This window comes from Charadrius vociferus, unplaced genomic scaffold (assembly GCF_000708025.1).
Source record: "Charadrius vociferus isolate BGI_N301 unplaced genomic scaffold, ASM70802v2 scaffold31, whole genome shotgun sequence".
Classification (NCBI taxonomy): domain Eukaryota; kingdom Metazoa; phylum Chordata; class Aves; order Charadriiformes; family Charadriidae; genus Charadrius; species Charadrius vociferus.
Window position 1 is genome coordinate 2,943,347 of NW_009646966.1, and position 27,011 is coordinate 2,970,357.

Below are 27,011 nucleotides of genomic sequence, written 5' to 3' on the forward strand. Positions count from 1 at the left end.
TTTTTTCTTATTATATTAGAAATAATGACTGCAGAATTTTATATGAATATACATTACAGTTTAAAACATGCCTTTGTTTAGAGAATTGTATTTTAATATACATCCCTTTCTCCTATTAATCCTTCTTTTACTGGCAGTAAAATATTTTAGTGTTTACCAGTGCAGGTTCAAAAAAAAAAACCCTGAAAAGCAATGCCTCAAACTCAAAATCAGGAATTAAAATCTAGCTTTCTGTGAGAAAAAGGAAGATATTTATGATGTCACAGTAATTTATGATGTGACCAAGAAATAATGGGTCGCAGTTCTAATACAGCTACCATGCCGTAAGACTTGAAAGGTCTGTAAATCATTAAATGATTCTACAACTAGTCAAAATAGACAAGTAGAGCAGACAGAGCCAAATGTTAACATATTTGACAGGTCTGTAACTTAATTGCTTTTATAATGCCAATCAAGTAGGCTCCACTTTGATTTTTTGGCTAGGCTTCTGAGAACTGAATTACCTATAACGTGGAAAATAACAAATCCACAATTTTAATTTTTTTCCCAGCGAGGCCTTGGTCAGTGCTTATAAACAAACCATATTCCTGTTTGTTTCCCTTTAGCCAGGTCACTAATGTACGATTGCAGGGCAATCATCACAACTTGTATCCGAGTCTTGGAAATCTGTCTGAAGCAGTAGCAGGAACGTACTTCTGTTCAGACTAATTGCAATTCTATTTATGAGCATTTTTACGTGAGCGTCTGAAGGAGCTTACTTTACGTTTTATGTAGACTGGGATGTTAACAAGACTCTGCAATTCTAGCAGCGTTCGCTGTTTGAGCTGCCCAAAGTAAAACCTTTGCCAGACCAAGGGAAGGCTGTCCGCGGAAGACAAGAAAGATTAGCTGGAGAAAAACACAGTTCTGCTTGAGCAGCATGAAAGCTGTTTCTGTGCTAGCCTCGTCAGGGTAGCGAAAAGCAGATGATTGAGGGCTCAGGAAATCGCCTCGTGGTCTGAAGAAAAGGTATTTACTATATGAACTCCTATTGCTAAAGAGCACTATCAGGATCCTGTGTAGATGGTACCACAGACGAGAGGACACAAAATAGCATGAGATAGCTTGTCTGGATTTTTGAAGCCTGGCTTTATCGGAAAAAAAGGTAACATAGAACCAAGCTTTTGAGAACCCAGTATGTTTTGCCCTTGACATACAGCGCCACATAATTAAGGTTGTCACCTTTGAAATCTATAAGAAAAACAGTCCCGTAGCTCTTATGGTAACAGGGAAGTCCATCGTGAAATCATCTCTGCAGCAGCTCAGCATAATTCATCAGATGCTCCTGGGATCTTTTGCTGTACAAACACCAAGACTTTTAGAGGTAGTTTGAAGCACTGCCGCGGCGCTCCGTAAATCTGGCTTCTAAGCCTTGCTCTGTTGTAGAGTTAGTATGTGATTTTGTGGTAAATCATTGAATAGTTCTATGCCTTAGTTGCCCTTTATTATACAATGAGGATGGTAATTCTTCCATTCTTGTATCCCTTGAGTGCGTTTTTAATTTAGATTTTTGTTTTTTATGACCGGGAACAATCTTTATTTTATGTCTGTACAATGCTCAGCATTTTAGGAACCTTGACTTTAATTAGGAGTAATGGGTGCTAGCAAATGCACAGGAAAACAAGCTACATCTGGAAACTGGCAAAGAGTAAGGGCCTGGGACAGTGTACGATATTCAATATGACTGAATGTGATAAACAGGTGACTAAAAATTTTGGAACTTGCACCTGCTTGTCTTTTTGTAAATTGAATGAGTAACCAGGACATTGTAGACTATTTCTTTTACAGAGGTCGATTTTGGATAATTTATAGAATATGTTGCTTATGTATTTTAGTGGTTGCCATTAATTGCCATAATCGCTATCCCTGGGTAATATTGCTGGGAAATACTAACACTCTAATAGTCGTTGTAATCCTTTCTTCATCCATGAAACCTTAAAAGGTGATATGTGACAAGTTAGATGGGATGCAGGAGAAAGATCTAGGCTGACCCTAAATGCTCTTAGCTGAGAAGAGGAAAAAGGCTATGATTTGAAGTAGGCAGTAAGGTTAATTAGAGGCACAAGAACAGTTGATGGTCAGTAGCAATGAAAGGAAAAGAATCTAGTACTTTCTTCTGGGATGGAAAACACAGAATTTTCTTCCTCAGTTGCAAGCTGTATTCTCTTTAGAACCTACACCGAAGTTTTCGAGTGGAGATGTGAAAGCCCTAGGAGGGCTGGGTCTGGTGTGCTCATTTCTTATCTAATCCCATAAGGGCACAAAATACAGTTACATTAAAAAGAACAGGAATTTCTTGTATTAGTGTAATGAGGGGGATGAAAATCTGTTTATTTTCCAATAAAGTTTATTGCAAGGTGATTTGAACACGTGAAGAAGTAGAAAACGTCCACACTTCTTAAACTGGAGTGTTGTTAAGCAGTTATTATTAATTTTTTTTTTTTTTTCACTACAGAGTGGATTTTATTTCCCCATGGACAAAAAAAGATACCTCAACTGTTTCTACTTCTCCCCTCTGTTCAGTAAAGTAGCAAAGTAGGAGGCATGTGATAGACAGTATTGTACTACTGTACAAGACTATACTGCCATCGAGAGGTGTTGGGTGATATCATACCAAATGCAGAGTTGAAAAACTACAAAAATTAAAAAAAAACCAGCCTGTTTTTAAAAATTTGCATGGGTGTGGATGCATAGCTAGCTGTCTGCTTGTTAAAGTACTTCGAACATTTTATAGGCATGCAGATTTCCAGCTATGTGCGTATGAGGAGTTCTTGGATGACAGAGGTATTCCCTTTCATTTTCTTGCTTTACATCAAAGACCATAAGTGCTTGTGATTAGGTCAAATGTTAAATTCTTTCAGAATAATCTAGGCCCTTTGTAGGCCTTTACAGGTAATTATCTATGCAGTACCTCTAAGTGTCTACTCCTATAAATAAGTAAAATTGCAGTTTTTATTTTAATCGCATGATTATAACTGAAAAGTAATAGGTTTGCTTTTACAGCCAGATGATTTGTTTCTTCAAAAACTGCTTGGAAGAAGTGATAAGCAAATCAGAGTTGAGAGTATTCAAGTGTGTAACTTCAGTATAGACAAAATGGTATTATTGAGAATTACAGTTGATAAAGTTTATCCCAGAATGATTTTTGTGACACTTACTGGAGAAGTCATTAAGCTTGGGCAACCTGAGCTTAAACTGTGCTTATTCTGGCCAAAAAAGTAGTTTCCAAGTTCTGACCTTTGAGAGCATATTTTAAAATTTTAAAATGAGATACACTTTCAACTGCAAAAGTTCGCATACAAGAAGGTAATGTTCGTCAACTTTTGGCCGAACAGAATGAATGAGCAGTGTGGTAACGAAGCACCGATGATGTTTTGTCAGTTTTTTCCGTAACAGTTTATACCAGCACCGTGAAGAGACTGGGAAAAAAAAAATAGATTAATGAGATTTCTTTTATTGCATTTACAATGCAAAAACTGGGAAAGAAGACAGAAGCCATGCTATTGTGATTCAAGCTACTGATTTGGAGATCAGGATATCTGGAGACTCTTAGAAGTTGAGTGTGTTTGAGCTAGGGGGACACACACTCTGGGCATACAATTAACCTCTTTACCTCAAATCCCCTGCTTGTAAAACTAGAGTCATTGTACTTTTCCTCACAGGAGCACTGGGAGGAAATAGCCATTAATATTTATGAGACACTTGCATACTATGACGATGAATAACACAATAGGAGTTACCAGTACTAGACAAGCAAGAAATCATTTCATTGAAGAGTATTAGTAACCATCTCCAGTTTGCTTCCCCCTCATCTCCAGAGTAAGGAGCTGCAGTTACCAGCACAGGTGGTTAAGTAACGGAGGGATAAAAGCTGCCCCCCAGGCAACTGTACTTGTTACCACTAGAACTGCCTCAGCACGGGCTGATAATCCAGCCTTCTCTCCATCGCCCAGCAGGCAGGTGGTAGAAACCCTCCTACCGAGACCCTCTGTAGCGCTCATCGCTTTCAGTTATTCACCACTTGATTTTTGAAATATATCTTTGATCAAGTTCAGAGGATGACAAAGGTTGTTCAGGGAGTTCTGTGTTAGTACCTAGACAGTTTTGTGGACGGGGTTCGTTGGAAACTTCCAGCGTTTTGCTTCAGACCTCCCTTCCGGGCAACCAAACGGAGAGTCTTTTCAGTAATGCCTCATGCACGCAGGTGTCAGTGTTTTAAAATTTTGAATGCAGCGAGCTTGATTGTACGAGGTGGGTAAATAATAAGAGTCCCCATTTTTCAAATAGCAGAGGTAGCCTTACGGGATTTACCCAGAGCCACAAACATGCAATGCTGCAAGTGTCAACGCAGCCAGGTTGGACACACAAACATAAACATTTATATGTGCAGCACCTGAAGTACTTCCACTTGTTTGAATTCAGAAGTTATTTGCCTTTATTCTCCTTTAAAAGCAGATGTATGTTTCTATTTCCTTTCTCTAAATATGGCATTCACTTATAAACATTCTTCGAGATTTTTAAATTAACTCAGTGTTTTAGTGCATTAATAATCCTAAATTAAACTTAATTTTGTTGTCATCTTGATTTGGTTCTCCCGTAGTGAAAACTAAAAGAACGCTTCCCATGGAGTCATGGCACAATGAACTGCAGGAATATCATACTGAGAGAAAGTACTTTGTTTGCTCTAACAGATCACTTGGTATGAGTTTTTAAGTAGTATGTTCTAGAGGAGAGCCGTGGTATAGCAAACTTGTAGCAATGAACGTTACCACCTGCAATTGGGATTTTATGCTTTTAAGAAGAAAATATGTCTGATGTCATGTGGGAACACTTAATATTTGTAATACGTAAACGAAAATGTTTATTATATAGGAATTTGTAACTCACCATAAGGACCTTTCCAGGATTTTTCTTTTATTTTCAAACTTTGCAAGATGAGTAGACTAGTAAAAGAAACTGTCTCAATTTTTTGTTTTGAATGCTTACTTACTGAATATGTTTCAGTTTAAGTACAAAACTGAAGTCAGCATATGTGCCAAATAATTTATCAGTCTAATTTCTGATGGCAACAAGAATAGCAGTTTTATATATACCAGGATTCTGGTTTGGTAGAAGCAGTTAAATTAAATTATGCCAATTTGGAAGTCAAAACCAGTTGAGTTACACAAGAGTATGCTTTTTCTGGTCAAAATAGGAAACATTTGGGATATTTTGGGGGTTGTGTAAAGACTTTAATTTGTAACCACACTATGTATGCTCAGTCTAAGTGGTAGATAAGAATAGTTGTTCGTGCGATTTGCCATTTCTTCGGCACATTATATAAACCATATTACTGTGCGTATTTTTTATTTTGAATGATAGTTAATCTGAGCCATGATTAATTCTTTTAACATTTGGATAACTTAAAAAAGATGTGCGCATAGTGTTTACATACTAGACATGGCTAGATGCAAGTGCTTTTAAATGAAGCTTATTTCATTTTAGTCATTACCTTCTAGAAAAAAAGGAATTCTCGTTTTGTTGTGGGAAGGATGAGGGTTGCCCTTTGCATAGTTTGTCTGATTTCAGAACCTAGAGAAGGGCATAGCTGTTGGGCCACATCATTAAGAAATGAGCAGAAGTTAGAACGACACTCTGTTGAATTTGGACCAGGTGGAGTTTGAATGAGTATTTTTTGAATACACTTAGGTAACAGTCATGTTACCTTTTTTTTCCTTGTTTCATATTTTTAACTTGGGATCTGTCAGTGTAGCAGAAAGGTTATGCCCTGTAGTACATACTGTGAATGAGGTGAACTTTACTAGAACTGGCAGGGAGTCTAAAACACTTGCCATCGTTGTGTTTTAAGTCTAATTTTCAACATTGGTTGAGTGATATCTTCCCAACAAATGGGGACTGGCACATTGAAAACATTTAGCAGTTCTTGATTAATGGAACCCCTCAGTCTGTAGACCTTCTTTATTACCTGGTGCACAAATAATGATGTGGAGCTCAGACTCCGGCGTCAAACAGCATTTCATGGCACTGAAACTGGTAGTTCAGTAGGGTTTTAAAAACACAAAAGATATCTGCAGTTCTGGTCTTTGGAATCCATGTGTTCTTTGTTTTATGAACTCATGCCAAAATTGAAAAAGCTTCTGCCAGACTTTTACTCTTCAATAGTATGTTTTCACTTTCTAAGTACTGGCATGCACATCTCGGTTTCTTTACTTAGTTACTAATTCTTCCTTTCACTTCATTACTTGCTTTACAATGTTCTTGCCTGTCAGCATTGCATAAATTGGTGTTGGTGAATGTATTCTTGCAGCAAGAATTGAGCTAGTGTCTGTCTGAGGTGCTGCAGTGTCCTGCCGTGGCTGACCTGCTTCCTCACTGGTTTTCCCGACCACTCATCTATGGGGGGGGGCAGGTTTCTTACCTTGTGAGCTGCAGTTTATTAACTAATACTAAAACTCTTGTCTGCTAATAGCTTAACCAACAGCAGCAGGATTAAAAATGTCTTCTCTTGAATGTAACAGGACATACTCTGCAAATAATGTAACAGGTTAATGTACTGCCTTCCACTTTTGATTTCAGGCTGGAGGTTCTCAAGTGATCTTTACCAATCCACTGGAAATTGTCAAGATTCGATTACAGGTGGCTGGAGAAATTACTACTGGTCCACGAGTTAGTGCCCTCACTGTATTACGGGACTTAGGCTTCTTTGGTCTCTACAAGGTATGGTTTTTTCTGTTACATGAATTAAAAGCCAATTATGAATATTTCAAACAAAAGATCATTTCATTGTTCTCACAAACTTTCATATGTGGACATAGTTCTACTTTTTTAAAAAATTTCTTCCTTGTTATGTGATACTGTATGTTCATTTTTTATATCTAATTAAGGAAAGAAACTGTCTTGTGTTTTTAAGTACATGGATCTTACTATGATTTCTTTTCTCACTTCAGCAGGTGTAAGTATTGTTCATTGAGGATTAGTTTGTGATTCTTGATGTTCTGCCTGGTGTAGAAATAAACTTATTTTCATTGACTTCATGATACAGAGCTTAAAGTTTTGGAGCTGTGCTTTTGCTCTTCTGTGCTTGATTCAGCAACTTTCCCAGATGTCATTGTTAATCTGGTGATGGGAATTAATTGCAGCACAATAATAGTGAAGAAATACAGACAGTGGGAGCCCAGCATAAAAATAAACTACTAAAGCAAGCTTCCCCTTGCTAGTTTAGAAGAACATTGTCACAAATAATACCAGGAAAAGCTGCTTTTATGGGTGTATACTGCAGACTCTACAATTCTGCTTTCTACATTACTGACCGCACATAGATACGCAAATATATAGAAATAAAGTCAGGTTTAAAGTTAGACTGTAGCAGGATTAGAAGCATCTTCTGTTGAATCTAATAGGATGTATGCTGCAAATAATTTAAAGGATTAACATACTGCCTTCTGCTTTTAGATGAAGAGGACTAGATATGGAGAACTATGAAAGGTCTTGGGGTTCTTTGAGATAGCCATTGCACACAGTATTGAAACAAAATCTGCAAAGAAGGCCATATACCGCAGAGGACCATGTGGTGTTTCTTCAGATTCTGCAGCCTACTTCTCGGGAGAAAACTTTCACACTACCCATTTGTCCCAGTATTTCTAGTCCAGCAGGCAGTATTCCTCTGTTTCTTATTTACAGCAGTGCAACTGTGAATTGAAGATGCTTCAAAAACCACCGAATGAGCCCCATCCCCCTCCTCCACAATATTTAAATTCCATCCCCATTTTTAAGCAGCCAGTCCTTTTAAATTGTTCTGTTAACATTACAAAAAGGAAGCCTGCCTGCGAGTAGATGTATGTATGTTTTCGCCTGGAGAGAAGTTGCAGGTCTGAATAGGATTTAATGGGGAGTTGGTTTTCCCTTTAAATTGACTTGCTAATTTTTTAGGTGTTTTACTGAAGCTGATGCTATTGTGTAAACTCCTAGTAAATGGCATTATGGTGTTGATCAGGTCAACATTTACAACTGAAAACATGGATATGGTAAACAGTCTGCATCCCTGAGGCTGTGCAGGAATGGAGGGCAGCTACTGACTTTTACTTGGACTAGTAAAAATTAAACATGAAACGAGAAAGAGTGATGAAATAGTTTACTGAATTTAGCATTTTTTAGATATTTTTTTTTCCTCAATACTTAGTCTTGCTGGCTGAGCAGAATTTGCTACATTTTTCCTTTGTTAAATGGCATTAATGTCTCGGGGTGTATTATGAATTATTTCTGTTTTCTAGATACTTGGTGAATATTTGTAAGGAATACACCTGAACAGGGGCTGGTTACAGCACTATGTTGCATTGAAGCAGGCAGTTATTTAATCACGAGCTACACGGTTTTGTTGGTTCATTCATTTAAGTCCATTTACCTCCACCAAAAAAGCCGCAGAAGGATTTTGTTTTGTTCTTACTCTTCTGTTGTCTCCGTTTCTGTCTGTCTCCAGCCCTCCAGCCTGCTCCTTGCATTCATGTCCTTTTGGATGTCTAATTTGGAGTCAGTGCCTACAAAAACTTGACTGATTTGACAAAACTAGAGAATTTTAAGCTGGCAATCACAGTCATCCACCCAACAGAGCACAGGCTACGTCAGAAGGCTTGTGTCCAAGCGCACCCTTACTCACAGCTGGCTCTGCCATTGGGCAGGTTTGTGTGGTTCTCCACCCAACGCTTTGGCACTGTAGCCAAAAAAGAAATGGCAATCCTGTCTGCCCCCTTTCCCGTATGCCAGCGAGAGTGTTGGTGCAGCCACATAACGATCTGGAACAGGAAACTCATTAAAACTAAAGCCTCCTCCTCCTTTACAGCTTCCTTTATTTTGAACTCAGACCAGCTCACTCCGTAGCTCCTCAGTTATACTCAGGCGAAGGGAGGAATGGCTTCATGGCATGGGGAACCCATCAGTCTGTATCAGAGGAGTTTTATACTGCCTTGAGGTGCTTGTGGAACAGCAGAGTTAGAGGCAAAAGTGGTCCTCTTATGAAAGCTTGTGCTGAAGCTGGCCGTGCTGGTGAGACCAGGCAGGGATTAATAATAACTCATTGCATCAAAGCCACCAGCCCCAGAGAACGCTGCCCAGAGACATCAATGGTCTAAAATGAATTTCAGATGAGACTAGATTTGGAAGGTGCTACCTTCTCTGGTGCTGCTTCTAGCAAATTAATTTAGAGAGTATAATGACTAAGTGAACATCAAATAATAATTAATGCTTTACTAAAGAGAGTTGAAATATCTTGGTCCATTTGGAATGCTTGTACTCTTTATGAGTCAAATTAGCTTTGAAACTATAAAAAGGAATGAGGATTTTGTGTCTATCTCAGTACTTTTCATGCTATTCAGTCCAACATGAACAACTCTGATGTGCATGTTAAGTCTTTGCTTTAGCTTTGTCTTTTGTGTCTCAAGATACAAGGCTTGCATCTCAAGCCCTGAATGTACTTATTTTGGTAGATCTAAGCAAGACTCCATACATCCTGCTGCAGAAGAACAAGAATAGGTACTTATTTTAGAAAACAGTTTTATTTGTGAATCTTGGAATTTGTTTATAGGCTTAATGGGTCTTCATGTAAGTATTCCAACTGTTTAAACACTTACGCATCTTAGCCATGATTTAGGACCAACTGATTAACTTTCTTTTGCAAGTGTTGAAAGCAAAATGCTAGACTTTTCATTTCAGGAATTTTCATTTGAAATAAATGGATGTCTTTTTTTTTTCCTAATTTTTCTTTAAAAAAAAATGTAACAATCCAAAATTTGAATGTAACATTTCATTTCATAGTTGATAACAAAATTTGTTGTTTTCATTTTTTTTCTTTTTGGCATGGTCTGAATTTTTTTTCTTTTGTGACGAAAAGAAAGCAGACCTAACAAAAATTAACAACTCCATCAGTTTTAGTTCAAGACCCTAATGTTCCTCCTTTTCCACTTGACTTGTTAGAATTTCTTGTAAAACTGCTCTAAGAAGGGTTGACTGCGGTTTTCTACAGCTGTTTCCACCACTGACCACCCAAATAATTCACTTCTGATGTCTGGATTAATGGATATCAAGTGCTTGTAGCGCTGTGTCCCTGGCAAAGGTGAAGATGGCCACTGCCTAGATGAGGCCAAGTAGGTCAGGATAGTACGAGAAGCTGTACAGAGGGACAGGATCCTCTGTTGCTTACAGAATTTCCTTAAAGGTCTTGCTTTGAGATGGGAAGAATCTTAACGGTTGGCCGGTGAAATCCACCAAGAGCAAAGATCAGTGATTTGTCTGTACTGCCAGTAGTGGAGAAAATAGGCTTTTTATAGAGGTAGAATTATGGAGGGATAGAATAAATGGAGGGATATCACATGTATAACAGGAACATGGAGCCCAGAAGACGTTGATGTTCACTTGAAACTAATATTACCATAATGACAATTTTTCAAAATAGGAGCACGGATATTTTAAAGCAGTTGGGTTTTTGTGATAAATAAGAACGTTACCAGTCAGTCTGCAAGCTCATAGTAGAGATGAAGTGTTTCCATTGCTTGTCAATGTGAGTTTACTTCTGTGTTGATAAGTTACAAACCTCTTAAATCAGGACTGTTCATCTGGTCTGCTGCACACTGGCTTTTTTGTTTCTCTCGCTCTGCTTTGGTGCTGGTTCGTTTACCTCATTGCAAGGACTGCAGTGAAAATTCTCTTTTCCCAATTCAGAAATAAATCATCTTGAAAGCTGTTCTTACCACCACAGATCAATCCGGCATGCTCTGTTTAGTTCCTTTGAATCTTTTATGCTGAAATTCAGGTGAAAATCTGTAAGAGTCCCATATAGTAGTCACCAAGGAAGAATGTACTTCCATTAATTATAACTGCAGCCAGGAGATGCGAAGAATTATGTATGTCAGTCTTAGTTTCATGAGGCAAATTCTTGCATGTCTTAACAAGAACTATTGCTTGTTATTTGAATTCTTATATTTTGTATTAATTTCTACTTATGAAGCACTTTCTCTTGATTTTAAAATAAAATGCCCACACCCCCCTGATATAGGTAATTTCAGTGTTCCTGTCTTACATTAGCAGAGAAAATCAAGGCACAGACAAATAAATCTTATGTCTTATGTCAGCAAATTAACAAAGGAAATGCTATGTAAACCCTTTTTGCATCCAGCTGAGTGAATCTTGTATTGATTATGATCATAATTATCCCAGCATTCTAGTCCAAATGAATAGCCATTTGAGGATCACAGAGAAGCTGAGTTGCTAGTTTTGTTGCCCCTCTGTATTAGTGAGATTGATGTTCTTTTGGGTCATTCATTGGCATGTTAATGTGGTGCTTTACTATGCTAGGGACACAAAACTATTCACAGTAGTACTCAGCTGAGATCTCTGCTCTGTGCTGGGCTCTATTTGCAGACTCAGTGTTAGAATCAGAATAATTTGTGTTGAAAGCCAGTCTGGAGGTCATCTCGGCAACCCAACCCAGGATTTGACCACCTTCATGGTTTGTAACAAACAAATCAAAAAATAAATCCAGAAACCCATCACCCTTTTCCTAATGCCTAATTGGAATTGGCCGTGTTCCAGCTTCTGTCCTTTTCCTCTAATAGTTCCACTGTGCACCTTCAAGAAGAGTTGTCTTCTCTGTACCCTCTCTTTAAGTAGTTGAAGAGAGCAGTAAGGCCTCCCCCTAACTTGCTCTTCTCAGAGTTAAGCACACTGCATTCCCTTGGCGTTTCCTCATATGCTATGGGCTACCCAGCTGGTTTGAGGGCCTTGGACTGGACTCACTCCAGTGTGGAAACGTCTGTCTTGTACTGGAGAGCCCAATATTGGACACAGGACTTCAGAGTTGGTCTCACCAGTTCTGAATGGAGAATTCCAGAGGTGCACTTCACTTGCACCCTTGCTACTACAGCCCAAGGTGCAGTTGTCTGTCTTCTCTGCAAAGAGGCATTGCTGACCCATATTTAACTTGGCCACCAGTACCGTCCAGACTTTTTCTCCAAAGCTGGTTTCTGGCCCCTCAGCTTCAGCCTGTACTGCTGCATAGGGCTGTTCCAGTCCAGATATAGGACTTTGCATTTGCTGATTTGAACTTCATTGTGTTCTTACCAGCCTATTTCCTCATCCTGTGAAGATATCTGAGGCCTTGCCCTGTAGCACACTAGCTAATCCCCCAGTTCAGTATCACCCACTAATCTGCTGAGAATGCAGCTCATGTTCCTCCAATTTAACTATGAAGATACTATGGCAGACCATCTCAAGAGGCTTGCTCGTAGTCAAGGTGTACAATATCCATTGCTGTCCCCTCATCCACAGATCTGGGAAACAGGTTGGTCAGCCATGATTTGGTAAATCCATATTGGTTGTTCCCAGTTTCTCTCTTGCCCTTCATATCGTTGGAAATAGCTTTCAGGAGCATTTGCTCCATAAACCTCCCAGGGACAGAGGTATGCCCAAACAGTTTGTAGTTTGCCAGATCTCCCTTCTTGCTCTTCTTCAAGATGGGTGTGATGTTTGTCTTTTTCCAGTCATCAGGACCCCCTTGACTGACTTGACCTTTTGAAGGTAATAACAGCCTCACAGCTACATCAACCAGCCATCTTGGCACCATTGGAGGTATCTCTTCTGCTCTCATGTATTGTGTATGTGCAGATGGCTTAAGTGCTTTGTCTGTAGGTAATACTGTGCTCCTGCAGACTTTTTTGGTAGTCTCATGGAGCTGAGAGGCCTGAGGGCAGATTTTACTAGTAAAAAGCAAGGCAAAAGTAATTTCTCTGCCTCTTCCATGTACTTTGTCACTAGGTTTCCTGCCCCCGTTGAGCAACAGCCTCACAATTTATTTAGTTGTCCTTTCACTGCTGATGTGCCCTTTCTTACTCCCCTTCACATCCCTTACTAGATCCAACTCCAGCTGACCCTTGGCTTTTCTGACTCCATTTCTGCATGCCCAACAGTGGTTCTGTATTTCTCCTGAGTAGCCCGTATTCACCTCTGCTTCATTTTTACTTTCTGCATATGAACTTAATCATGAGTTCCCTCTTCATGCATGCTGGCCTTCTGATGTGGTGCTCAACCTTCTGCACAGTGGAATGGAGCATCCTCGTGCTTTGAGGAGACTGTCCTTGAAGATCAGTATTATCTTGGTACCTTTCTAACTCTAAAGTTTTTATTTGGGGTAAAATTGCTATCACGGTGCAGAGAGGTCCAGGTTGGATAATTTAGATCTCCTCTCCTTTCCTTCCCCACCAAAGGTCTGGAAAAACAGAGGGTTTTTTTTCACTTCAACTAATTGTCCAGCACAATAAGTACAACGATTTAAAGTCAAAGCTTCCTCCCAGACTCACTGTACCTTCACTGTGTGTTCAGATACTAGCAATTCTGTAATGATATGCAGCTTAGAAATAAAATGCATGTTAATTCCAGCAATAAAACGATTTGACGCACAGCTTGTTAAGCTAACTGCTGGGTTGAACCCCCGTAGTTCTTTAAAGCTGGAAAGCAAATATTTTTTTCTGCCTGTGTCTAAAATTCTGAACTACATGTGTAAATAAGTATTTTAAAACATTGTGCTTCTCAAAACCCAACTGCTCCTTTGGGGAGGCACATAGCAGCACTTTTGCAGAAGGAATTTGCTTCCTCTGTTTGTCCTCTTTCTGCCAGTAATTGTTGCTGTGAAAGCACCAGGCCATGGAAGCTTACAACTAGTAAATTCTTGTTTAGCTACGGATGTTCTGTAGATGACAGCTATTCTTAAAAAAATAGAGACAACCTATCCCAGTCAGGGAAAATACCATTTAACCTAACACGAAATGTCATTTCTGTTGGCAGAAATGGGAAAGGAGACATTTCTGCTTTTCAGTATTTTTAATAGATTTTATTTAATTTCTGGTCATGGTAGAATATTGCAGTGATCGTACAAGATAAGCTAATACGTTTTCTGTCTTCTGCCTGTCTTACACAGTAATATGCATAAAGTCCCGTTAAAGTCAGTTGAATTTATATTCTGTTGGTTTCAAAAGACATCTTTAAAGTGCTCATGTAAACACACATTGTAAGTACACCTACTTATTTTGTACATCATAGAAACTCATATCCATATAATATCTGCCATGAAATGTTTAATAAAATATTACTCTTTTATAAATTATCATTCTGAATAGTGCTTTACAGCATAACAGACAGTGCCACTCCATAATTTTGCAGAACAAAGTTATTCTGTGATCCCAAGAGGACAGTAAATAATACGGTAGTAAATGATTCTTCAAGGATAGGATACGTTGGTTGTGGTAATGTTTATGATTACAATTACTAGAAGGTATTTAGATCAGATTTGTGCTTTGGCTGATATAGCCAACACAGTTTGCATGTCCAAAACTAGTCAAAAAAGCTTCCAGAAGTGTTTTCTTCAGGGCTTTTTTCTGACAACTTCATAAACGGGCTTCTGGTGTGTTGACCTGGAAAGTGTAATCTCAGTTGACAGGATGTGTATTAAGCTCCCGCCTGGTAGCTTTGATAACAGCTGAGGTATTTCACCTCCTGAAGTTGTGGGTTTACAGCAGGATGATAAACATACAAAAGAGAGTAGTAAAAGTTTTGAGTTACGTTAGTTTGCGTGCACCATGCCTGTTTGTGACCATGTTCTCCTATGTGAGAACCTGCTCTTCAGATCTTTTCGTTGAAAATAAGCAAAAAACCAAAGCCCTTCCTCCTAACAAGGGCTATAATTTTGGTCTGTAAACTGAATCTGAATTGCTGGCACCGCATTTGAAATCGGCGTTTTATTCCTCTAACTTGATGTGCTAAATCAGTTTCATTTATCAGTTGCTATCAATATACGTGAATGAAAACCTATAGCAGCTTTTAAGGCAATGTTGTTTTTTACAGTAGAAGAAATTACAGCTCTTGAAAGCAAATGCCAGCAATCTTTGACTGACTGTTACAAAACCTGTTAGGTGCTGCTAGGGCTCCGATTCCGAAGGGTTAAGTCTGTAGTAAAACCCAAGAAGAATGCAAAATGATCAAGAAATGACATGCTGCCTATTGTTTGTAGCTATAGGATCAAAATAACAATTATACATGCCAAATAAATTCTAAACCTGTAAAGGAGAAAAAGAGGGGGTGGCTGTAAGTACAGGTGCCAGAAGCATTAAATAACCCTCTCAGACAAGGTGCACCACTGTTGTCTTGAATGCTGCTGGGTCCCCCCAGTCTGGCATTTTTCCCCCTGCACTAGACAATGTGCATTCACTGCAGGAGACTAGGTTAAGCCTGCGTCTCCCAGACCTGCCGGCTCCTTCTGCCCAACCCGACACAGAGGTGCCTTTGTCAGTATAATTACCCTCCCCTTGTAGTAGAAATAGTTTGTTTAGAGCCTTATTTGCAGGTAGAGCTGGTATAAGCAGGAATTAGCATGCTAAAGAACCTGCCCCAGCACTGACTTGCGCTTATTTATCCGAATCTTTGACAATCGGGGTGGGTTGGTTTTTTTTTTTCCCTCTGCTGGTTTATTCAGTCAGATACTATCCGAGATTAAGAGCTTTAAGGTTATTAAAGAGATTGAAGATGGGAGCCAACTGGCTGTTGTGTGAGGGAGGCGCATGTCATGGTGTGTAGGATCTCCCAACAATTTCATGCCTGGCAGGTCTGCACCTTGGCTGCCAGAATAAACTCGGGCGGATGATCCTTACAGCTTGCTGGGGATTGATTAAAACTCCTTTTGGCTTTCAGCACGTTGTCCACATCAAAAAGGTGCGAGAAGTAAAATAAATGTTTCTTTTGCTTTTCAAGATACTGTGGCCAATCTCCCTAAGCCTTCCTAATTAGCCTAGGCTGGTTGCGGATGATTAACTTGAAGTTAAATGAGGCCTGCTTTTAAACATGCTTTCCCAGACTTTAAACGGAACGATGGGGGGAAACTTTAGACTGTTGCGATACTGGACCAGAGCCAAGCCGCGTTATTATTAAAGTGGATCCAAGTTTTAATCCAGGTTTTGTTTACACTGAGCCAACTAAGTTGATGGACATCTCTCCTCTCTGCATACCTGAACATATATTATTAGTGATATTAACAATATGCCGTTTCTGCCCCATGAAAAAGGGTCTTTTAATGAAGGACGAGGAATATTAGCAGCTCGGGCTGAGTTAAGAGTTGCTGGCATGTGGAGTTTATTGATTTCCGTAAGTTATTTTAACTATGTCGAGATATTTCAGAGCATGAAAAAAATGCGGAGGAGAAAATGTGTGCAGTGTTTAATGACAACGTGGCAAAGAAAATAAAAGTAATGTGCCCTGAGGGCAAAGGCATCGAGGAGATTTGCTCTGAGGAAAAGCATGCTCTAAAAATAAATCTTTGAAGAAACCATGTCGGTCTGCGAATGTTTCGTTAGTGAGTTTCGTAATTTTTCTGTGAGGTAAATACAGTGCAGACACCGGATCATTAAAAAGTTGGGTTTTCATACAGAACTCGGTAAAGCCCTACTCTTTTCTTTTCATGTGAAAATTAAAGGTAAACTGTAAAACGGGCTTCTGTTGTGCAGGAGAGGCCAGAATTCTTGTGTCCCTGGTGAATTCAAAAGATTCACCTTCTCTGTGGCCTCTAAGTAAAGTGTATGGGCTTTCCAGGTAATTTTGAGAGGAGAATCCAGCCCAGCATCACTTTGTTTGCTGGCTGATAACCCCGTTCAGCGTGGGGGGACAGCGGAGCGGCTGCAACGGCAGCGCTTTGAGGTTCTTTATGGCATTTTCCTTAGTGTATCTAGAAAGGCATAACGAGAACCAGCGACTGGCAACGTAAATCAGACAAATCCAGCTGAGCAACAAGGCAAAAGGGGCTGAACAGCAGGAGTCATTAACCTCTGAACGGACTGTCAGGGGAAACGGTCAGTTCTCAGTCTGAAAACGTCAAGAAATAAGCAGCGAATGTGTGGTGGAAAGCAGCTGGGGTTGCAGAAGAGAACATTGTGCTCACCACATTTGGTAGCTGAGGCTGTGACACACAGAAAGTCTGACTAGAAGATCTAATGGCTGGTTTTAGATAAATCTCGATTTTCTCAGAGGCATTCTCTGACTACAAACTGCACTTAGTAGCATCTCCTATGAACTGGCTCGCAGGACCTGGTTTTCCCGTCACGCATCCTGCTCGCCTGCCCCCGCCTTGCCTCGCTGAAAGGCAACTCTTCCGTTTTTCTGACACCTTGCAGCTCTTGTGTCTTTGCTTTATAACCAGCATCCAGCTTGGATAAGCACTGTATTTTAACTGCTATTATAGTACAAGCTAAGCTTACAGATACGTCCAAGCATATCATTAGATTTAATTCAATTCTGTGGATATTAGCATGTCCCCTGTGAAACGTCTGGCACTGAGCCACGCTCCGGTAGACCTGTACACAAGGCAAGTACAGTAACAAGGGCAGCCGGGGAGGGCTCGTGGGTGAACCTCAAGCAGGTTCACCAGGACTCCGCCCTCGCTTCAAGGAGAAGCAGCTTTGGCTCATCCATGAACCATTTCTTTCTCAAGCTTGAAAGATTTTACCCATTTTCCAAAGCCACCTCCTGTTAGTGCTCAGTCCTGGTGTGTTCAAGCTCTGGGGTCCTCTGGATCTCCATATCGAGGAAAGGCAGACTGCAAGTCCCGTTTGCTGTTGGAACATGCATATTATTTGGTATTTTATTTTTGTTGATGTTGCCTAGTGGCTTTTTTGCTTTTCCCCTTGCTTGAAAAACAGTTGATTGCTTGCTGCTACCCCAAAACTTTTGTTGCCTGTTGGACACCCTCTTAGGTTTGAAGCCAGCAGTATTGCTGGTAACTTCGTTGGCTGTCTGTATCACTTACAAAATTGGTAGCAAGGCAAATTTAACAGTAAGAGCTGAAACTTATTTGAAATAAACCGTATGCGAGATCACCTGTACTTCAAAAATTGCAAGAAAATCTTCCTGTTACTGTTCTGCAAAAACGTTAGATTTATGTTGCGTTATGAATTGCAATGTCTGCAGAGATGTACGGACTGGGCAGTATTTTCCCTGGAGTATTTATTGTAAGTGGGAATGAGAGAGGACAGATGTCGTGTGGCTCAGTCTTCTTCAGGCACATCCTAAACTCCCACTACACATGCACGGCTATAATGTCAACTATTTAAAATTCTACAAAAGCGTTATCAGAGTTTAATCCAACACATAACATTTTCTGTATTACCAGCAAATAACTATAGTACTAGGGAGCGAGGGAGAACAAGTAGACGGGATAAATACAATGACAGAAATTACTGAACCAAGAAACAATACATAGGCACTCCTCAGGAGGGTGAAATACATGGATCTCAAAATTTTGAGGGGAGAAATTGCTTTTTCTGTAAGTCTTTTGCAACAAAACAAAAATCCACAATGTTGCTCTGTTCTCTGATGTTCATAGTTCATCATGTTAAACTTGCTCATTCCCAAAACTTGTTCTCTTTTTCAACACAGGGTGCTAAGGCGTGTTTTTTGCGTGACATCCCCTTCTCTGCCATTTACTTCCCCTGTTATGCTCATTTGAAAGCTTCATTTGCAAATGAAGATGGGAGGGTTAGCCCTGGAAATCTGCTCTTGGCTGGATCGATAGCTGGTAAGTCCCCAAATTTCTTTTTGCGTGGCACTATATTGCACCTGCAGCGCAATAGTTATGGCAGTGAGAACTTTGAAAAGCTCAGAAAAACTGTATGCAACTACACTGTATTTTGCAACCTTATGCCCCAATAACAGAAAGCTGCTATGCTGTAGAGTGAGTTGATGTTAAAAATCAAGATACTGTAAGTTCCTGGTATAATCATAATGTTCAGAAGGCAAAAGAAAGGGAAAGATTTAAGTGCTGATGTTTTGCTATCATATCTTGTGAAGTTACTGTGCTGGTTTTGGCTGTGTCTGACTGACTGACTAGTGAAGTTTTGTTGAAATGGTTTATAAATAAAATCATGGAATTCGTGAAATTCTTCACAGTTAAGGGAATCTTGAATTTTGTTATATGGAGTCTGTTGTGGCTTAACCCCAACCAGCAACTAGGACCACGCAGCTGCTTGCTCACTGCCCCCTCAAGTAGGGTAGGTAGAAGAGGGAGAAAGAGGGGAGGGGAAACAACAACAAAACAAAACAAAACAAAACAAAACACCCCACTCATGGGTTGAGATAAAGACAGTTCAATAGAATAGTAACAGAGGAGGAGGAGGAGGAAGAGGAGGATAATAATAATAAAGTATACAAAATAAAGTGATACAACAAAATAAAGTGATACAACACAAGTCGCTCTCACCACATGATGATCGGTTGCCCAGCCCATCCTGAGCAGCGATCGCAGATCCCTGCCCCCTGGCCAAGCTGTCTATGGTATGGAATATTCCTTCGGCCACCTTATCCTGTCTATGCTCCCTCTCAGCTTCTACGTGAAGCTGAAAAAGTCTTTGACTAACGTAAACATTACTTAGCATCAACTGAAACAGTATGTGTTATCAACATTATTCTCACACTAAATCCAAAACACAGCACCTACTAGAAAGAACTCTATCCCAGCTGAAACCAGGACAGAGTCCAGAAGTTGTGCTAGCAGTACAGCTCTCCAAACAAAATGACATAACATGTGACAAAAGGATGACAATTACTGGCTACTCACAGTATCCCATGCAGTTACTTGGTTTCATGAGGGTTTTACCCTTTTCTTTTGTTATATATAAAAATATATATATATATATGTGCCGCAGGTTGCTGATTCCTAGCGTACCCGGGTATAACAGAGGTGCTGAGCGTGTTCTTGAGCACTTGCTTGTTGTAGCCTGCTACATAGTGGATAGGAGAGCCAAATCATGCCTAACTTGTCACAGATGCATTTAACTTGAGTGTGGCGGAGCCTAAGGAAAAAGACAGAGACACACTTTGTAGACTCAGCTTGCCTTTGCGTCCGCTGCATAGCTGGGCCCTGGCATGGCACACAGCTTCTACACCTAAAGGGGACCACCATTTGGTAGCTGCCTCCTGGAGATAGCAGCTTGAGAGTCCTGCTCCTGCTATGTCCATGGTTTTCCCTTCAGGAAACAAACAGGCTTGAAAATTTGTGCAACAGGACCTTTTGTGGAGTGTGTAGCAAGCAGGAGGGCTCACATCAGCAGGTATTTCCATCGTGTTTATTGGCGGGACTGCTTGGTCTCCCCAGGCTGCAGCTGTCTTCTTCCTCCAGCGTGGCCCCCGACAGGCTGCTGTGACCTGCCAGATGAGAAAAACGGTGATGGCATGAAGCCAGTACAGATAGGTGGTTTAGCCATGTTTTGTTGTTTGATTTTAAGTTTTCTTCTCCCTGGGGAAACTCTTCTCGGTCAGGATTACACATGGGGCTGTGTCTCTTGAGGAGCAGGGACCATTTATAGCCAGTGTCTGGGCTTAGGATATAGCTAAGGTCAGTCACTTTGTCTTGTTGAAGCATATAGCTCTGTATTCAGTAGCTCGTAGTCCAAAGAAATCCACCTGGCACTAGGAAAACCCGCTGTGTTCAAATGACTGGTGCTTAAAACCCCCTTGTCCTCTCCCCTCCCCCAACCAGCCTCCAAGCCCTCCAACAGGAGCTTACAGCCAGCTTATTTCTCACCCATTTTAATGGAACAAAACAATTTTTGAACTTTAGATCATATTTACAGAGTTGAAACATAAGCTGGCATTTTTAAGCCAAGTCATTTCTTAGATTTTCCTATTTTTCTCTTTCTAGCCATTGTCAGGTGATTGCAGACGAAGATAACCGTCCCTTTGAAGTTCAGGCACAGAAGCAGTCTTTATTGTTGCTGATAGGGCTTACCAAACTAGCTATAATGTGAATTTTATCCAGTGCTTCCTGTGAATCCCATCCTAGTTTAACTCTCATGAGCAAATTACAGTGTTAAAGATAAAACACTCATCATACTGTTTACAAAAACAAGGAATTTCTTTTATTGGGTACAAGTAAAGCGTGCTGGGGGCGTATGTGTCTGCTCTGGTTTGCCATGAGAAAGTCAACAACCCCCCCCCACCTCTGAAATGCTGGCTCGATCTCTGGGCTGACATCTCTGCTCTGGCCAGGGATCTCACCTCGTCATCGGACTTCAGACGTGCGCGTGAGCTCCTTCTGGGTGTGAGAAACTCCACCTTTCCACTGCCGGCGGTGCTGGGATGTTCAGCTGGCCGTGCTCGGATGCGCACCTGTGTCCTTTGCTTGTGCTGGGTATATTTTGTTCCTTTTCATTGTTGTTAGTAGGGACACATGCAACATGCGCGTCATCTAGCTTGATCTGCTTCTGGCTTTCACTGTTCACCAGATGTCTCAACCTGTTGTGCCATGGCATTTTCTGAGGAGATGATCTAATATCAGCTACAGGATTTCTACTTAATTTGCTCCATCTGCTTATTGCCTCCATGAACTTCCTTCTCCTCCCCTCACTCCTCTTTTTTATCGTCAGCTCCTGCTGTGCCATTTGTCTTATTTTGATTGTAAGCTCCTCACGGCAGCGACCTGTAAATTTTTATTTGTCTGTAAAGTCTTTTGTCCTGGACACATAGCTCCTAAAAACATGATTAGAAACATCTTTAACTGCAAAATATCCTCAGTAATAAAGAATGAGGAATAAGCAGATGGAAGTCAATGGGTAGCAAGCAGAATTGTTTCTAAGTATGTCCTTTGGTTTTCCTTGAAAACACCGGTTGGCTTTTGAAGGACAAAAGTCCGGCTTTAAATTGAAGACTCAACCAATATCCTGGTGTGGGTAAGGCTAAGCAAAGAGGAATTTCAGCATTTCTGGAGTTCAGAAACCTTTATCGGGTTTTAGTACTCGCCTGCCAGACTGACCACTGTGCAAGTTCAGCTTGTGCGTTATTTTGGGGGGGGCCTGGGAGAGGAGGGGGACTTCTTATTTTGGTGCTATGCACACCCTTACGTCTCTCAGAACAGTCTGCAGGAAGGGTGCTCTGGTGCTTGAAGCCAGACCGCGCTGGTTTGGACAAAAGTTGTTACAGAATTATTAAGCCTAAAAAGAAAAAAAAAGAAAAGGAAAGGAGATTTATGCATCTACATCTGACCAAGTTGGTTTGGAACAGATGCAGAATGGAAAAGCAATAAAACCGTAAGAGACAGTGTCTTCTGGGTACAGTTTCGATGCGCTTTTTTTGGCTTTTTTTTTTTTTTTTTTCCATTCTAAACATGGGCAGCCCCGGTTTGGATAGGAATGATTTTAGAAATACCACTGCTTGGTAATTTGGTATTTTTTGCTTTCAGTTGATTATCTGCCAGGGTAAATTTAAATCTTCCTCCAAGTGTTCTGCTGAGGATGTCAGCTGTGGCTTTGCAGCTGAGCACTCTGCCATTCCTAATGAGAAGAATGACCCTTTTTTTTAAACCTCAGCTCTCGTGCCTTGCTGAGCGTGCACAGCATTATCTGGTTCTCGGTGACATTTCTGCGTGAGGGGGGCGTGCGTGCGCATGTACGGGCTATTCTAGCACAGTGTGCGGCCACAATGCCAGGAACCACAGAGAGGCGTGAAAAGGAAAGGGAAAGATCGACCTCACCTCCAAAAACTTTGTGCTTGTTAAATATGCAAGTTTCTGGTTAGCGCCGAAAAATCCAGCCCGTGCCTCCCAGCTCGGCAGGAAGCACGTGATATGGTTGTTCGGCAAGGAGAAGCTCTCTCTGGGTGAAGCCACGTCCACAACGGCTGCCTCTTGTTGCTTGTTCTTCTTCTCAGCTTCTGCTTAAATCAAATGTGGCTGGATTCTTCTCATGTAAGGACAAAAGGCACGGTTACCCCGTGGTAAATGAGGTGTGTAGCTTATGTGACAAGCCGGTGGTACCCACCTGATGGTTTCTGTGTTGTGTGTAGGTATGCCTGCAGCCTCGCTGGTGACCCCTGCAGATGTGATCAAAACAAGGCTACAGGTGGCAGCCCGGGCAGGACAGACCACCTACAGTGGCGTTGTAGACTGCTTTGCGAAGATCCTTCGAGAGGAAGGTCCGAAGGCTCTGTGGAAAGGAGCAGGAGGTGTGTAGAAGAGCTTTCATTGCTAAGTGATTTCTAAAAGTGGGTTTTGTCACTTAGGAACTCTTCTCTTTTCTTTCAAGCTCGTGTATTTCGATCTTCTCCTCAGTTTGGTGTAACTCTGGTGACTTACGAGCTACTGCAGAGATGGTTTTACGTGGACTTTGGAGGAGTGTAAGTATGTGGTGTCTGAATCCACCTGGGACCCTGAAGCTGCACTGTGTGGGTCTTTGTGTTCCTCAGTACATCAGGGTCAGGGTCTTCCTCTTACATAGGGCGTGTTGCAAAGGCTTCGTGAATACTACTTAAGCCACACTACACTGGTGGAGGGTAGGATGATATTCCAGTAGCTGTTTCACGGCAAGACATTACCCCATTTTATATCACCGTTTCAAGCTGGGGACCTGTGTTAGTGTAAACAGAGACAGCGAGAGGCTAAATAATGGAGTGGGGATATAACTGCAGGGGAAATGTGACGCCTGCCAGGTCAGGATACGCTCCGCACTAGTCCTCATTAGTTTGGTGGAGGAGCTGTGCCCCTGATTAGGCACGGCATATGACATCCAAAAAAGTCTGTATGTGTCACCAAGTCCAAAAACTATTTCTTGGAGCTTCAGCTCTGCCTCTTGATGATACGGATGGATGTGCATATTCCTGTTTAACATGATCCCAGGAGCAGCTGCAGACCAGTTATGAAGCTTTGGGGACAGTAGCTTGAAAGCCACGACAAAAATTACTTAAACTCTTCTAGGTTCCTGCGCGCTGTAGCAGAGACTTACGAACCTCTTCTCCCCCACACCACAGTGTTGATTCACGCACTACAAATTTTATCTGGATTTAAGTGTACTCAATCAACATGCAGGCTCCTAACTGTTCTGCAAGGTTTTAAAACAGGGTGTTTCTCATTACATTGTAGCATTTAATTTAGTTAGTGACTGGGAGGTACACTCAGGTGTCTCATTCAGCATGCTTTATGGAGGAGATTTTTGTGAATACTGGTTTTATTCTATGGAAATGAATGTATTATTTTTATTATTTCGCAGAAAACCAGCTGGATCAGAGCCAGTTCCTAAATCTAGGATCACGCTCCCTGCTCCTAACCCTGACCATGTTGGCGGTTATAAATTGGCAGTTGCCACTTTTGCAGGGATTGAAAACAAGTTTGGACTTTACCTACCTCGGTTTAAGCCATCGCCACCTACCTCAAAGGCTGCTGCAGCAGTAGGACCCTAAGTTTATTGCTGTAGGTTTTTTGTTATTAGTTGGGAAAGAGCCACTTTTCTAATTGGTTAATACTTTGTTCCTTTAGCTTCTCATCATATAACAGTTTAGCTTCATTTGAGTTTTAAGGCAATTTTCATCTTAAATGTAATCATTTGTCTTTGTGCTTCCTTAACCAGATCACTGTGAAATTCTTACCAGTTGTTTTAAGTTTGGGACCATGAATGTATTTGTCCACATCTGACGTGCTTGTGTTGGGAAGACACTAATTTTAGGTTCCGTTTATTGGGGGGGGGGCTGGGTGAGAGCTGTGGACCAGATCATCTTACAGGCAATGCTCGGTTGCAGATTACCAGGGCGGATGTCGCACATCGTCACTCAAATGGAAAAACTCAGTGGATATCACGGTGCTCAAAGCGGAATGATCTTGACTGTACATGTAAATTGGTTATAAACTTAGTGCGTGTCCGTAGAGGTCAGCAAATAATATACCCGGTACCTAAGTATGCCAGTACAGCTTCAACTTTTTAAATATGTACACGCACAAGTTCTGTTTCTGGATTGTATTATGAAGCTTTTATGTGGAACATGTTTTTGTAATGGAAACCACATTTATAAATGTTTAGCCGTTGTATTATGTTACTGGTATCAAAATGCTCAAAAGAAAGTGTTATTGTCCATAGTCTTTGCACTTTATGGCAGTACTTTTGGCATTCTACTACACATACAAGGAAATTTCATAACTAGGTGCCTATCTTGGGTTGCTGGTGTTTGGAATTCAGTTTGTATATGCACTTCTATAGTAAAACGCTGCTTGTTTAAATAACTGCAATAGAAAATTCATGCACTGTATCAATGGTACCTGCCTTAACTGCTGGCTTGTAATTGGCAAATAGGTGGTTTCAGATTCTTATTTACTTCATCGAGTCAAAAGAGATTAAAATACTCTAAAAGAAAAGATTTTACTTAATTTTTTGGTGCCTTGCACAGTGTCTAGAAAATGATGTATTTATGAAGATAGAAATAAACCTTTCAAACAGATGTACACATGGTATTCTGTTATGGAAACACAACGATGTCTTGTTCAACTTCACTTATAAAGTTAGGTTAAGATAAAGTTACTATTTGGACATGTAGGCTATAAAAACACCTGCAGCTTGAGAACAAATTGCCCGCATTTCCCCATGTAGAAAAGACATCTGTTGGTGTAAGTGTCACTAAAAAAGATAAAATTTTTCCTCAGTCAAAAACCAGGATTGGAGTAAGCTTTGATATTGTGACCTTTACTTCTGGGGGGAGATTAATGTGTTATGAACAGTCTGACTACCCACTCAGTTGAAGGTACTGCTGAGTGTCTTCCGTGATACCTCTTAAGACCAGGAAGAATTTGGTCTTCCTTCTCTTCTTGGGGTGGGGGGTGGGGGCCTTCCACATTGACTGTAAACTGAGGGAATGCAGTATCATTGCAGATGAATGAATTAGGGATGCAACACCACGTCGTGGTACTGGAACTTGTGGAAATACTGAAATGGAAATCACTCTATTATTATTTTTGTGTTTGGGTCATCATGAAAATTATTCTCTTGGACTAATTTGCATTTTGAAGTTAACAGTGAAATGGAGTCATGGCAGGAGTAGCATCTGCAGTGTCGTGCACGTGAAAGCGAGGGGAGGAGATGACATCTACCTGCAGCTGCGCAATGGAGCCGGGCTAAACCAGTGCGCAGAGACTGTGCTGGGCTCTGACAGCCGCCGGCTGCTCCCTCTCAGCCCTGTGTATCTGAGTCTCCCCAGGTCTCTCCATCACTTCAGAAATGGGAAAAAAAAGCCGCCCCTTGTATTACTCCAAAATTAACTGTCAGGATTTTTGGTTAAGGCTTGTCATAAACATTAAACTTTCTCACTAGAAGCTGCCTGTGCTTGACACTTGAGATTTTAGGCTATCTAGGAGCTGGTTTTACACTTCGTCCCTCGCTTTCGCCTGACGTGCCTTGTCAAGGGTTTCTGTGGAAAATGAGCAGCTCAGGAAGATGTCCGAGTACTGAGCCGCACGTTTCCCCCGGTGCGGGAGAGGAAGCGCCTGGCCTCACCCATGGGTTTGGTCAGCAGCTGCTCCCTCCGGGCACAGCCTGGAGAGGGACACCCGGGCTGCATCGGCTGGAGCACGTCCCTCTGCCGCCTCACGCCGAACCCCGACACGGCTGGGGCCTCGCAGCCGGGAACGGAAGGGGAATCAGAGCGGGGTTATTGTGAGACTTGCACAACTTCTTGGCTCGTGTGATGAAGACTGTTGCTTGTGTTCGACAAACCGAATCATAACACAGACCCATTCCCCTGCCAACAGCTGCCCTCTCTTCCCCAGGCCTGGCACTGTATTGATGACTTGTCCTTTATCCCGGGGATGAAGGGACAAAGTGCCCAGCCCCGGGACAAAGCTCAGGTGCGGCTCTCCTATGGCAGGTCCATCTCAGAAGGCCACAGCCTTCATCTTCTCCCTGGCAGGCAGACAAACAAGGCTGAACTGACACTTCCCTCCCATCCGTGGTGGCCCTTCCCATTGAGTATCATTTGTGGGGTTGCTCTGTCCTTCTGCCCTTCTTTTCAGGGCCAGCAGAGGATGGAGGCAGGGGCAGAAGGTTGACACTGCTTCCTTAACACGCAGCCCTGTTCAAAACATTTCAAAACACGCTACAGCTCTGCCCAGAGATCTTGGGGAAGATCTGTGCCCACAGTCGGCT

General features: G+C 41.4%; 1 protein-coding gene across 1 annotated transcript in view; it reads left to right on the forward strand.

The window, feature by feature from the left end:
- SLC25A13 (solute carrier family 25 (aspartate/glutamate carrier), member 13) overlaps positions 1-25,316 on the forward strand; it is a 79,290-nt gene extending 53,974 nt beyond the window's left edge. The window contains exons 13-17 of the mRNA XM_009895341.1: positions 6,616-6,756; positions 18,499-18,637; positions 22,897-23,055; positions 23,136-23,226; positions 24,096-25,316. Coding sequence (XP_009893643.1) covers positions 6,616-6,756; positions 18,499-18,637; positions 22,897-23,055; positions 23,136-23,226; positions 24,096-24,285 — 720 coding nt within the window. The 3' untranslated portion in view covers positions 24,286-25,316. The remainder of the gene's footprint in view (positions 1-6,615; positions 6,757-18,498; positions 18,638-22,896; positions 23,056-23,135; positions 23,227-24,095) is intronic.
- Positions 25,317-27,011: the final 1,695 nt, after the last annotated feature.